This window comes from Chelonoidis abingdonii, chromosome 13 (genome assembly GCF_003597395.2).
Source record: "Chelonoidis abingdonii isolate Lonesome George chromosome 13, CheloAbing_2.0, whole genome shotgun sequence".
Taxonomy (NCBI): domain Eukaryota; kingdom Metazoa; phylum Chordata; order Testudines; family Testudinidae; genus Chelonoidis; species Chelonoidis abingdonii.
In genome coordinates this window covers 19,477,416-19,491,036 of record NC_133781.1, presented here as the reverse complement: position 1 = coordinate 19,491,036, position 13,621 = coordinate 19,477,416, and the positions used below count along the sequence as shown (strand labels likewise).

Here is a 13,621-nt window from a genome sequence, read left to right as displayed (position 1 = left end):
AGTCCCCCTATATTTACCTCAGAAACCTTGTACTGGCTCAGGCTAAAGGGTTTTCAGCTCAAGGCACCTGGGTTTACGTAGTGTTTGAAGGCCTTGGGTGACATGAGTTTGGGTGGCCTTATCTTGGTCCCAGATATGCACTGTAAGTTGGGAAACCATGTCCTCTGACACTCTCTCCCTCAAAGAGAGTTCGGGCTGACGCACTCAGGTTTTTTACTCTTTCTAGCAAAGCACTCACCCTTTAATTCCGGCATACGTCACCCTCTACTGTCCCCCTGGTTGTTCCCAGAACCACACAGAGCGCATACTGAAGGACAAATTCAAGGATTGCTCTTATCAGCACTGATGGAAGCTTGCCAGCCCCAAGTGCATTCCTTACCACTTCACAGAGCAGCGCATAGGTAACTGGCCCCTTTGCCTAAAGCAAAGACCAAATGGCATCCAGCAGGCTGATAATGAGGGGAACGTGTCAGAGACTGTTACCATGAGTCACTGCTTCTTAGGCTCAGTGAGACTGACTCAGGGAAGGCTTACTCATGGATCTCACCTGGATGGCAAACTCCTCCTCACTTCAGGAAGCACCAGTGGAGATTCATTTGAATCAGTGGAAGTGGGTGAAATTACTAGTTCAGCCTGTTAGGCCACTAATTAATGACAATCAAGGTGTCAATGAGGAATAATTGGGCCCTTGCACCTCATCACCTCACTGCATTCCTTTCAGGTGTCTTATTTCCCCTTCCTTAGTGGGACTGTGCTAATGCTATGTGCTTCGACTGCACCTGTCAGTTGGGGATCTCAAAGCACTTTGGGTATTATCCCCACTGCACAGCTGGTAAAACTGAGGCACACCATGGTTAAGTGCCTTACTCAAGGTCAAGCAATGCATCAGTGACAGCGCCTGGAACAGAACCCCGCTCTCTTGGTTTCCAGTTTCCTTCTCTGTCAAGCAGATGACGTCATCGACATAACAACTGTAATGATCTGAAACATGTTTGACTGATTGTGAATTATATTAAAAGATTTTAAAAATAATGTGCCCTCATGTCAACTACTACTTCTTCTGTGCCATCTCCATTACTGAAGGTTTGCAACAATGGTAGTCCATTCTGTATGGTCCTCTTCTAACCTCTTTGTAGATGAGCAGTCCTTTTAATCCACCCAGGATATCATCTCACCACTCAAAATCTTCTTTCTCTGCCTCATGTTCTGCCACCATCAACTTTCCCTTCCAGTGCCCATAAACATGCACTGCTGCTTGAACCTCTTAAAATATGCTCTGCAAATCAAATCTTCCTTTTAATCAGATCTCTCACTAGCATTTGTGGAGTTCTAGTCATCTGCAATACTTTTTCACTGGTTACAGTCTATCTGTGATAAGTTTCAGAATTCTGTAAACCATAATGTGAAGGATTGTAGTTTCTTTATTATCAATTGTTTGAATGTCCATATTTCACAGCTGTAATTTAACACAGACCAAATGTAAGTTTTTAAGAGCTGGAATTTAGTCTTCATATTTATGTCCCTTCTCATCAGATGTTTATTCTTCCGCAGTGTCTTCTCTCACTGACTCTGGTGTAAATCAGGAATAACTCCAAATCAATAGTATATACTGGGATGAGTGAGAACAGCATCACGCGACGCATGCTTTTGTTTCTCATCTGCCAACAAAGGGCTCTCTTGCCCTTTTCAATCCTGATCTACAACCCACTGACATCAATGAGTCTTTCTATTGTCTTCTTTGGGCTTTGAATCAGGCCCTGAATGTGGATGTAGAATAGTTATTGGTAACAGGAATTTTCCGTGCCCATAGTATAATAGATCTGAATGTGAATATATTGACATTGGCTATGATAGATTTCACAAAAATAGTAATAGCAATCCATACAGTGTGCTTTTCTCAAAGGGACACGGTTCAAATATTGGTGTACTGATTTTAGTACTCCTTTGCATATAGCTTCTTCTCAAAGGCTCAACATTTCTTTCCCTACCAATTCTGGACGCATCTGGATTCATTTATGCCCATTAAAGTCAAGAGGATGGTGGAGGTGTAACTTAATGCACAATATTTGTCCAGTGGCATTTGGCAAACTCTGTTCCTGTTTCTCTCACCTATACTCCTACTGGAGGGGAGGGGAGCTTGCCTGATTTTGGTAATGTCCTTATTTGTTCATTAGCGTAATCAATTACATAAACAGTCTTGGAAATCACCAGGAAGAACACTATTTTCTCTGGATCCCACCGCCATGGAGGGCAAAATGTTAACAAAGTCACTTCTTTGCCACAGCATGGTGAGGGTTGATCTAGCCTTAGCCAACTGATAGTTTTTTTTTAAAAGAACATTCTGCCTCCTATGGAATCCATTCATAGGTGCCATACGCCAGCTGATCAGCAAATGTGAAAAATGGCATTTGTTTTCCAAATCAGTCAAAGTGAGGCCATCTGACAAGACCAACAGGCCATGCAAATTTCTTATGGGGAAGATAGTTTAATTTTGCCTAACTTACATCTGCAGGAGACTCCTCAGCAAAAGCCACAGATGGCAGCAAGTGGAATTTCCTTTAATTACACTGGACCCTCGCTAGAACGCGGGATTTGGGATCCATGCACAGTACCGTGTTAACACGGGGACTATATTAAAATGAATTGCAATTAAAGTAATTAAATTTGGGATCCATGGCCACAACGGCGTTATATGCAAATTTGTGCTATATAGACATGCGTTCTAGCGAGAGTCCGGTGTATTTCACTTCCTATCTCCCACCCTTTATCTGTCACATCTATTTAGCATATAAGTTCTTTGAGGCAGGGTCCATCTCTTACTCTGTGTCTAGACAACATCTAACATAATGGGGTCCTGATGCCAGGCATGTCTCTAAGCACTTGTGTAATAAAAACAAATAAATCATAATAAATTCCTTATTTCTGCAGTAGCAATCAGAATTTTACTTCCCAGGCTATGTCTACACGACGCACATTTTCACAACACAGCCATGCTGCTACAGTCATACCACTAAAAGGCGCGCAGTATAGCTGCTGTCTCTCCCGCCAACAAAACACTTCCACCCCCCAATGAGCAGCCGTAGCTTTGCCGGCAGAGAGCAATCATGCCGACAAAGCGCTGTTCAAACCAGCACTTCTTGTCGGTAAAACTTTTGTTGTTCGGGGAGGGGGAGAGGTGTGTTTCACACCCCTGAATGACAAAAGTTTTACCGACTAAAGTCCACTGTAGCCAAAGCCTTAGTCACTCTGGGCTAAGAATAGCAGTGGAGGATGGGAAAAGGCAAAACGAAAACATCTGAAACATAGACCTAGAATTCACAATGCAAAATAATTACAGCTGTTCTGGCACATGGCTTACTCATAATCCCTGACACAGGACAGGCCCTCAGCTTGTAAGGATGCAGAGAGATTTTCCCCATCGATTATAACAATGAAGGTGTCAGGCAAACTTTGGACCTAAATTTCTTTAGTATCTTTAATAACACCTATAAAAAGTCTAAATACAGTTCATGCAGCCACATATCTAGGGCAGAGCCCCAGGATTTAATCTGATTTTGGAACCGCTGAATGCACAACATAAACTTTTGTTGACACTGTAGCATTCTTGTCTGTGGGCCAGAGGGTCAATCAAAATGTTCCACAGCCACACAAGGACTTCTCCTTCCCAAGGCTGATGATAGCCCGACACTGCAGAATGAAAGGGGCGGTAAATTCAAGCTGTATAAGCTACGATCCCTTCTACCCATCTCTGGGGGCACAGAACGATCACATTTAACCGAAGCCTCTCAGCTTTCACATCCTCTCTATCGAAAGCAGGTTCTATGATCCAGGACTATGTACAAGCTATTGTTCATTGCAGAACGTCTGGTGCTTTTGCCCTCAGAGCTGCTGCCTAGCCAGTATGGAATTGAATCCATTATAAAGCACTCAGAGAACCCTTGTTTGGTATTGATTCTTGTTTGCCAGGTAATCTGCTTTTCTGTTGACCTCTTCATCTTCCAGGAAGTCATGACAAATTGCAAATCAAATCAAGATCATATTTTATAATGATTACTCTCTATTTGAATAACTGCCACCAGGTCTTGAAAACTGCACGAGTAATCTATTACGGGATCCAAATATTGACCTTACAGCTAAACTGCAATTACCAGACTAAGTCAGAGGCAAACTATTGCAGGCTGGTTTATTAAAAAAAACAAAACAACTTCTTACTCAAGAATGTAGCAATCAGAACACCCGATTAGATCAGCAAGTGTGCCCAAGCTCTTCACTCTGCATTCGACAGAGACCAGAGGAACGTGCAATAGCTGCACAGCTCTTCACCAAAGCTAGGCATAATATAATGGGCCTGAATCTGATCCAAGACATGTGGCACTCACCTGTGTGTCTCCTCCGCACGGGGAATGCAAGGATCACAATGAAGCACAAGTTTCTGTGCAGTAATATCTGTATTTGCTTTGGTGTAAAAGGGAAGTGATGTCTAGGCTGGACACTTGTCCTGCAGCCTGGACTAAGACTCAGCAGACTCAGGTTCTACTCTGGCTCTGCCACTGACCTGCTGTGTGACCTCTGTTTCCGTTCCCACTTTTTGTCTGTCTGGTCTGATTAGACTGTAAGCTCTTCAGGGCAGGCACTGTCTCTTATTATGTATATGTACAGCACCTGGCACAATGGGGCCTTGATCCTGATGGGGGCCTTTAGGTGCTACTGTCATATGAATTGCCATCTGAAGACAGCTCTCTAGCAGTGAGGCCAAGGGGTGAAAGGGCCACTGAAGACAAACTCTCCTCTTAGCACAAAGTCAGGGCTATGGCGTGTTAGCAGGATGGGGTAGGCGGGCCTTGTCCCGCCAGTGCCTGTGCTGTGGCTGTTCAGTGGGCAAAAAGCACTTCATTCCCCAGCACTGTCACAGCAGCACTGAATCCCCTCCAGAAGTGAACTGATACCCCGGGCGCTAATGCACCTGGTAGAAAATGGGGCTCAATAATGTCTTTATTCTTGGCTGCATAATCTGCACCTTCCCAGCTCTCCGGCGTTGGGGGAAGTGTGTCTCTGTGATATCCCCTCTGGTTGTGGCGCAGGGATCCAGGCCAGTAAGGGAAAGACGGAGTCAGACTTGCAGTGCCCTGCTTCTGTACTGAGTGGCAGCTGCCGAACCCAGCAAGCTACTCTGCAGAGTCCAAGGGAAAGGCAAAGAGAATAACCAACAGCCTTTGCAAGGGAGCCCTTAGCTCACTTGTCTATCTTACTAAAGAATTACAGAGCTAGGCCAGGGGGACAGAGAGCAAGGCGCACCCACATGCATTATTAGTGGGCATGAAGCAGAGGGATTCCGAAAACTCAGCCAGAATGAGAGGTAGCTCTAGCTGGTCCTGGTTACCTGCGCTGACCATGGGGAGTTCAGTCCAGAGCCTCGGGCAGGAAATGATCTGCTCGCCCTTCCACGGGGTTTGATATTGCGGTATTTCTGCTTCACTCCTCTCCATCTGCTGGACGGAGACAGTATCGCATGCTGCCTGCAGAGAAGAGACTGACTTTCCTCATTCAAAGAGTTAAAGTCACTGAGACCCACACTATTATGTATCTTTCCATTCAATCTAAAATTAAAATGCTTTTACCCTATTTTCTGCAGCAGCCACTGAGAAAATATTATGCACATAAAAAAAAAATACCAGCGTCCTCTCTGCTACAAGCAGATGCCAAAACCACCAATTTATTCCAAGCCTGGATTCGGTCCTCGTCCTGGATTTTGCAAACCGAGGACTCCAAACTGACTTCAGCCAAGAGCCATGTTGTTCCTTTGGACACTTAGGATCGGCCTCCCCTGCTGAAATGCTTTCCAGATTGGATGGAAAATCTGTCCATCTTTGGGTTTGGCCTGTCCATCCAGGACTGCTGGAGTTTGCTGGGAAGGCTGCTGCTTCTTGGTTGACAGCTGCGTAGCTTCAGATCCGATGGGCTGTTCTGTCTGCCCAGGACTGCTGGAGCTGGTTGAGAAGGGTCAGTAGGAGAGAGTCCAGCACCACCAAACCTTTCCAAGAGCACCTGAGCCCCCTGGAAAAAAGCAGGACATGGATCACCCCGCCCATCAGAGAACAGGGCCTTCCCACAGCCAGAGTCTGTCCCTTACCTATTGTCCAAAAGCAGCAAGCCCTGATCCTCCAGCTCTTTCACTTCCTCTGAACTTCCAAACATGTCCCACAGGCTCAGGCTGGCGGCAAACTGCTGCCAGTGCTGGTAGGGAAGCAAGGGAGAGATTCATTGCAAATCCTGACTTGATACACTTTATTGGGGCTTTGATCTTTTATTTTGTGGGTTAGTTTCACCTGCCTAATAACAAATTCCACACAAAGCTCTAGAGGGAAGGGTGTGAGCCTCTTGGAGAGGCCCAGCCTTTCTCAGGGCTGCCTGCCTTTCTGCATCTGCACTGCTCCTGCAAAAAGGTTCTCACATGGCTTTGCACCCTTAATTTAGACGGTTCAATCCCTGATTGTGCCTGATGCTGCAGTGACGGGGGCCGTGTGAAAGCTACGATCGCACAGAGAAATCAGAGGTGCCAGCTGCCTAAATGACAAGATTTGCATCTCCAGGTGCCCTTTAAAAAAGGAGGCTAAACAGCAGCCCCTTTAAATTTCTGGCTGTGGCATGCAGTCCAAGGAGCCGGTTGCATGGCCCAGTGGGTAATACACCTGCCTCTAACGGACCAGGGCTGACTGCTCAGTAGAGACTGAACTCCTCCTTCACCCCTAGAAGTCAGGGCTAAAGGGTGGGAGAACTTGTCTGCCAAGTCTCACGCACCGGGACTCAGGTTCCTAGCCAGGGCTGATGCTGCACTCCTTGGTGGTAGGGATGCAGTATTGAATGCGCTGCCCTTTGTGGGGAGGCGTTAAACAGAGATACCTTCTGTCTGTCTTTGCTGGGAGTTCAAGAGCTCAGGATATTTCATAACAAAGACTAGAGACAGAGACAACTCATGAGTCCTGGCCAATGAACAGTTTCTACCATTCAACTGTGGGAAAGTGGCTGCTAAGCACACGACGGTTCACAATCACTGCACTGTCAGCATCTATTATTGTAAACTGCATTTCCAGTTGAACCTCACACTTATGAACCCCTCCAGAATGGCGGTTGTTCATAGCTCTGAAATGTTCATAACTCTGAACAAAATGTTCTGGTTGTTCTTTCAAAAGTTTACAACTGAACATTGACTTAATATAGCTTTGAAACTTTACTATCCAGAAGAAAAATGCTGCTTTCTTTATTTTTTTAGTAGTTTACGTTTAAACACAGTGCCGAACTGGTTTTGGTCTCTGCTGCTGCCTGGGTGCATACTTCTGGTTCCAAATGCGGTGTGTGCTTGGCCGGTTAGTTCGTAACTCTGGTGTTTGTAACTTTGAGGTTCTACTGGACTTTGTATACTGTGCCCAGCAGTGTGTGATCCAAGCATGAGACTGCAATATCAAAGGTGCCATATACAATTAAATCCTGTTCTACCACATGTGACTGGGACCGGGACCTGTATCCTGACTGTAAAGGTTTGTGGAATTACCGAATTCACCATTTGGACTTGATGACCTTGGACCAAACTTTCAAAGGCATTGAGGCACTTAGTGGGATTTTCAAAAGCTACTAGGTACATAACTCCCTTTGATTTCAAATGCCCACCTGCATCTGTAGGCACCTAAATACTTCTAAACATCTGCTCCTTGGGGCCTTCAGCCAAGACCAGCTGTACTGGGCCAGGAGGTGACACCTTGGCAATTCAGACTAAGGGAATCCCTGGGAGAGTTCCAGAGCTGCTCAGAATCCCAACAGAGAACAGACCACTCCTTGCCGAGCCAGTCCACATGCAGCACTTGACCAGAACTCTCCTTGGAAATGGCTCCTCTTACTGGCCCTGTCCGCTGCCAGCTGCAAAAGCTATGCTTGGAGAGTTCAAACCCCCACAGGGCAGGCTGCTACAACAAAGAGCCAGCTCTCACCTGGTGTGTGATTCCTGTGTCTGTGCGGAGCCCCAGGACCAACACCTCCTCCAACCTACAACACAAAGAGCGATGCTGCAGGGCTGCGAGGTCTCCAGGGGGCTCCAGAAGGCAGTCCTGCATCTGGGGCTGAAGATGCCAGGAAGGCAAAGGGGAGCACCTGAGAGCAGGTGGGAAACGGCTGTCCACACTCTTCTCCTTCAAGGGCCTGAGATTGCAGCCCTGCTGGCAAAGCTCCCATCGTCCTTCATACTTTAGCCAGCAGGAGAACGGCAGGATCGGGCTCCCGCTCAGTTAGAATCATAGAGTTTAAGGCCAGAAGGGAGCACCAGATCATCTAGCCTGATCTCCTGCATGTCACAGGCCACCACTAGCACCCAGGGCCGGCTTTAGGCCAATTCCCCCGAATCAGGCCCTGCGCCAAAGAGGGCCCCGCGCCCTAAGAGCGCCTAACTTTTTAAACTGTATTCACCCGGCGGCAGTCTGGGTCTTCGGCAGCACTTTGGCGGTGGGTCCTTCACTCGCTCTGGGTCTTCGGTGGCATTTCGGCAGCAGGTCCTTCAGTGCTGTGGAAGACCCAGAGCAAGTGAGGGACCAGCCGCCGAAGTGCTGCCAAAGACCCAGACCGCCGCCGGGTATTCGAATCAGGCCTCGCAGTTCCTAAAGCCGGCCCTGCCGACAGCCGCACACTAAACCCAACAACCAAAACTAGCCCAAAGTCTCACAGTCCACAGGAGACCCAATATGTGCCACAAGCAGAGAACGGGGAGGACCAAGGTGTATCAATGCTCGAGGCCCTGCAAAGGCAGGGAAGCGATGGTGAGATATACCCAGACAGTCCCTGCACCCCAGGTTATTGTATCTCAGTAGCTTGCCGGAAAGGCCACATGCACCAAGATGCTGAGGAGGAGGAGTCAGACACCACTTGGGGTGAGCCGACTGTTGGCCCTGCCCCAATACTCACACCTCCAGCTGGCTCAGCACAGTCCGCTTCCGGGTCCCGTGTCCAAAGGCCAGCACCTCCTTCATCCAGCTGTCCGGTTCCAGGGTCTGTATCCTGGCTTCCCGAAGGCTCTCGCCACGTGCTCGCGGCACAAACCTCCCATGAGCTCCTAGGATAAAGACAGGCATTTCTACAGAATCCCTTCCCTGCTGGAGTTCATTACCCCCAGAGCAGTACTGCCCCTTGGGTCAGAGCCATGGGGCTGTTGAGGGGGGGGGGGGGGAGAGAAATGGTGCCTGCAAGAGTCAGTCATCATTCAGAACCCTGAGAGGATGAGCTTCCTCAACTGGACCTCACCTGGCCCGATCCCTATGTACTGGCTGCCTTGCCAATAGGACAGGTTGTGGGTACTGAGCGCCCCCTGGAGGAGAAAACAACACACAGTAAGCTAGAAACAGGAATCAAATCTCTTTGGATCCATTCCTGCAAGATGCTCAAGGCTTCCGGCACGGTGACTCCCTATTGGACTCAACGGGACTCACAGGTGCTCAGCACCTAGCAGGATCAGGCCTATCATGTGAGGTTCTGAGTTTATCTTCCTCACAGTGTGCACAGTAAGCAGGGCTTTCCCCTTCAGTGCTGGGCTTCCCATCTCTCTCCTGGGCTGAGAAGACAGTGCAGCTTCCTTGTGCACCCCGGCTCCCTGCTGAGAGGGAATCTTAGCACACATTGCTAGCAGAGGGAATACTCAGCACTTGTCCTCAACATCCAGAGAGAGTTCCCCTGGGCCCGCGTCTGCTCCCTCATATCTCACCCCGGAACACGTCCCCTACTTGGGGAACTCAGATCCTCTCACCAGTTGAATTCTGAATTATTTGGGTTTATTCTCCCCCACTTAGATCTGGGACATACCGCAAAAGGGACAGGCTGAGGAGAGGGACTCACGTTCCTGGCAAAATTGGAGACCTCGTACTGCCGGAATCCTATGTCCCGCAGCATCTCCCGGGCAGATTCATACATCTCCGCCACCACCTCCTGCTTGGGCATGGGCAGAGAGCCCCGTTGGACCTGCTTGAAGAGGGAGGTGCCCCTCTCCAGTGTCAGCTGGTACAGAGACACATGGTCATCACACAGCTGAAGCAGCTCTTCTAACCCTCTGGCCCACGAGGAAACACTCTGGCCAGGGAGGCCAAAGATGAGGTCAACGGATGTGCGGCCGGGAAACAGCTTCTTTGCCTCTTCCAAGGTCCCCAGAGCCTCATCAGCTGTGTGGTTCCTCCCAAGGAGCCTCAGCTCCACGTCGTCCAAGGACTGCAGAGAATGAGAATGACAGGCGGCGAGGGGCTTTAGGCTGCCTGGTATAGAGATGATGGGGGGCGGGGGGAAGAGGGAGCACAGGGAAGCCCCAGAAAGGGATGAGAAGGGCACGTGAGGAGACAGCAAGAGGGAGAAAGAGAGTGAAGGAGAGCGCGCAGCAGGGGGTGAAGGAAGGAGCAAGATAGAGCAGGAGTCTGTGGGAGAAGGTAGAGAGTGTCCCTGAGAGAGGAGCATGGTGGGCAGGAGGGGAAATGTGCCTGAAGGATAAGGAGGGGAAATCTCCTGCTCTCTCACCTGGATGCCAATGGAGAGGCGATTGACGCCCGACGCCCGGAATCCTGAGAGCCGCAAGGCACCTGCCGAGGTGGGATTGGCTTCCAGAGTGATCTCGGCATCTGCTGCCAAGTGGGCGCAGCGGGAGACGGTCTCCAGGACAGCAGCAATGGTGAGCGGGCTGGCCAGGCTTGGGGTGCCCCCACCGAAGAACACTGAGCTGATCCTGCCAAGTAGAGGGGACAGAGGCCCAGAGTCTCACAGGGTGAATGGACTGCTATGCAGGCTACCTCCAGACTCACTGTAGCGAAGGAATCCTCCTCCCACGGCCCAGGGGACACCTGCTTTCAGGCAGGACATCCCCACCCTCATACCTCACTGGACTCCGAGTGCAATGACCCAGCTTCAGCTCCTACCACAGCGGGAAAGGGGAACGGTGTGAAAGAAGCCACACCCAGCCCCCCGGCCACTCTGGGTCGGTTTCAAAGCTAGAGGCCAGCGCAGCCTTTGTGGAATACAATAGGGTGGATTTCACAATCTCTGCCTCCCACATGCCCCTTTCCCTGGCTGCAGTTAGGGCTCTGGTGCAAAGCCACAAAGAACCACATTACCTCCCCTTCCCCCAACCGCCGCTCTCCCCTTTCCTGCCCAGGACCCACCTCTGGACTTGGCTGAGGCGGATCAGGGTCTGGGCTTCCCGAGTGAGACAGCTCCTCATGGACTCCTCGTCCAGGCCCCGGGGGATGTACTTGTTGAAGTTGCAGTAGCTGCAGTGTTTCTGGCAGTACGGCCACTAAGAGACACGGGGAGGAGGAGTCATAGACTCTAAGGCCACAAGGGACCACTGTGACTATCTAGTCTGACCTCCCGCACGACACTGGTCACAGGGCTCCTTGAATTCATTCCTCTTTGTATTATTCATATGTTTACAGTAGAACCTCAGAGTTCCAAACACCTCGGGAATGGAGGTTGTTCGTACCTCTGAACAAAATGTTCTGGCTGTTTTTTCAAAAGCTACAACTGAACACTGACTTCTTACAGCCTTGAAACTTTCCTAAGAAGAAGAAAGTGCTGCTTTCCCTTAATTTTTTTTAGTAGTTTACATTTAACACAGCACAGTATTTACTGGCTTTTGTTTGTTTGTGCTGCTGTTTGATTGCACACTTTCTGTTCCCAATGAGGTATGTGGTTGACTGGGGTCTAGGGTTGCCAACTTTCTGACTGCAGAAAACCCGAACACCCTTGCCCTGCTACTTCTCCAAGGCCCAGCCCCTGCTCACTTCATCCCCTTCTCTCTCCGTCACTCACTCTCCCCCATCCTCGCTCATTTTCACTGGACTGGGGCAGGAAGGGGGCTCAGGGCTGGGGCAAGGGGTTGGGGGCAGGCTCTGGGAGGGAGTTTGGGGGCAGGAGGGGCTCAGGGCTAGGGCAGGGGAATGGAGTGCTGGAGGGAGTGAGGGGTGCAGGCTCCGGGCAGCGCTTATCTCAGAAGTGGCAGCATGTCCCCCCTCTGGCTGCTAGGCACAGGGATGGCCCAGCAGCTCCACACGCTGCCCTGTCCACAGGTGCCACCCCCACAGCTCCCAGGTGCCGTGGTTCCTGGCCAATGGGAGCTGGTGTTTGGGGTGGGGGCAGCACATGGAGCTCCCGGGCCCCCCTGAACCTAGGAGCTGGAGGGGGGACATGCCGCTGCTTCCGGGAGCCACGTGGAGCCAGGGCAGGCAGGGAGCCTGCCTTACCCTGCTGTGCCACTGACCGGAATTTTAATGCCCCAGTCAGCAGTACTGACTGGAGCCACCAGGGTCCCTTTTTGACTGGGCGTTCTGGTCGAAAATTGGATGCCTGGCAACCCTACCGGGGTCATAACTCTGGTGTTTGTAATTCTGAGATTCTACTGTATTACGGCAGTGCCCAGGGACCAGCCAAGATCAAACCCCACCGGGAGCTAGAGAACTTCTAGAAAAACACCCGGTCTTGATTTAAAAGTATCCAGTGATGGAGAATCCACCCTTAGTACGTTGTTGCAACCGTTAACTACCCTCACTGCTAAATAACTTGTGCCTTATTTCTAGTCTGACTTTGTCTAGCTTCGACTGCCAGCTATTGGACCTACGCCATAGATTATATCAGAGACCTCACTGCAAATCCAGGGGAAGTTATCTTCCCAGGAAAAATGGCACCATCTTACATTCCCAATAGTACGGAAGTTAAGACCCAGAGGCTCATACAGGTCAAAGCCTTGTCCTGACTAAGGATATGTCTACACTGCAACCGGGAGGTGTAATTCCCATCTTGGGTAAGCGGACCTGTGCAAGCTGTGCTCCAGTCCCCACCTAAAAATAGCTGGGTGACTGTGTTGGCAGGGGCGGCTTGGTCTCGCCACCTGGGCACGTGCCCCAGGACCTCAGCTTGCATGGGGGTGCTGGCTGAGCCTGCACGGCTATTTTAGCACACTAACTTGACCAATGTTAGTGCATGCACACCTGAGCTGGGCATTACCCCTACAGCTGGTCCCTTGGAGACCTGCAGTGCCCAGGCCTCAGTCACACACCCCTCCTCACACCTTCTAAAACTCTAGTGCGGACACAGCTGCGCAGCCCTCACCACCTGCTGCACAGGACTCAGCCCAACCCACCTGCACACCCGGACTGCAGCCCAGGAGGCCAAACAATACAGAGCAGGATGGGATCACAGGAAACGGACTGGAGCCGCACCACAGCCCCATCCCACTCCCTAGAGTGATCGGCCACATCCAGAGGGGCCATCCCTCGCCCCTTCCCTGTGCCTCAGCTCCCCTCCACACACATCCCGCCACGCACGAGGTGGCAGGAGCCCCCCCGGCCCTACGGGGCACCAGCCAGAGGCGCACACACGGGCACACGCTGCACGGCCACACACAAGGCATAGCGCACACGTGTGCCACGGGGATTGGCACGCGCACTCACACGGGCACGGGGCGCGCCCCCCGCGAGCTCGGGCTTCCCTGGCCCGCACTCACGTGCACGTAGAGGGCCGCCTGGACCGGCTCCGCGCTGGGCGGCTGCTGCGCCCGATGCTTCCAGTTGCGCGGTGCTCGGACGCAGCGCAGGGCCGCGGCCAGCAGGAC

General features: G+C 50.8%; 1 protein-coding gene across 1 annotated transcript; it reads right to left on the bottom strand.

The window, feature by feature from the left end:
* Positions 1-4,169: 4,169 nt before the first annotated feature.
* RSAD1 (radical S-adenosyl methionine domain containing 1) lies at positions 4,170-13,615 on the bottom strand. The gene is made up of 9 exons (XM_032785054.2): positions 13,514-13,615; positions 11,175-11,308; positions 10,537-10,741; positions 9,871-10,236; positions 9,283-9,346; positions 8,947-9,094; positions 7,983-8,037; positions 6,131-6,234; positions 4,170-6,054 (listed from the first exon to the last, which is right to left on the bottom strand). The coding sequence occupies exons 2-9, from the start codon at positions 11,231-11,233 to the stop codon at positions 5,946-5,948; spliced, it is 1,110 nt and encodes a 369-aa protein (XP_032640945.2). The 5' UTR covers positions 11,234-11,308; positions 13,514-13,615; the 3' UTR covers positions 4,170-5,945.
* Positions 13,616-13,621: the final 6 nt, after the last annotated feature.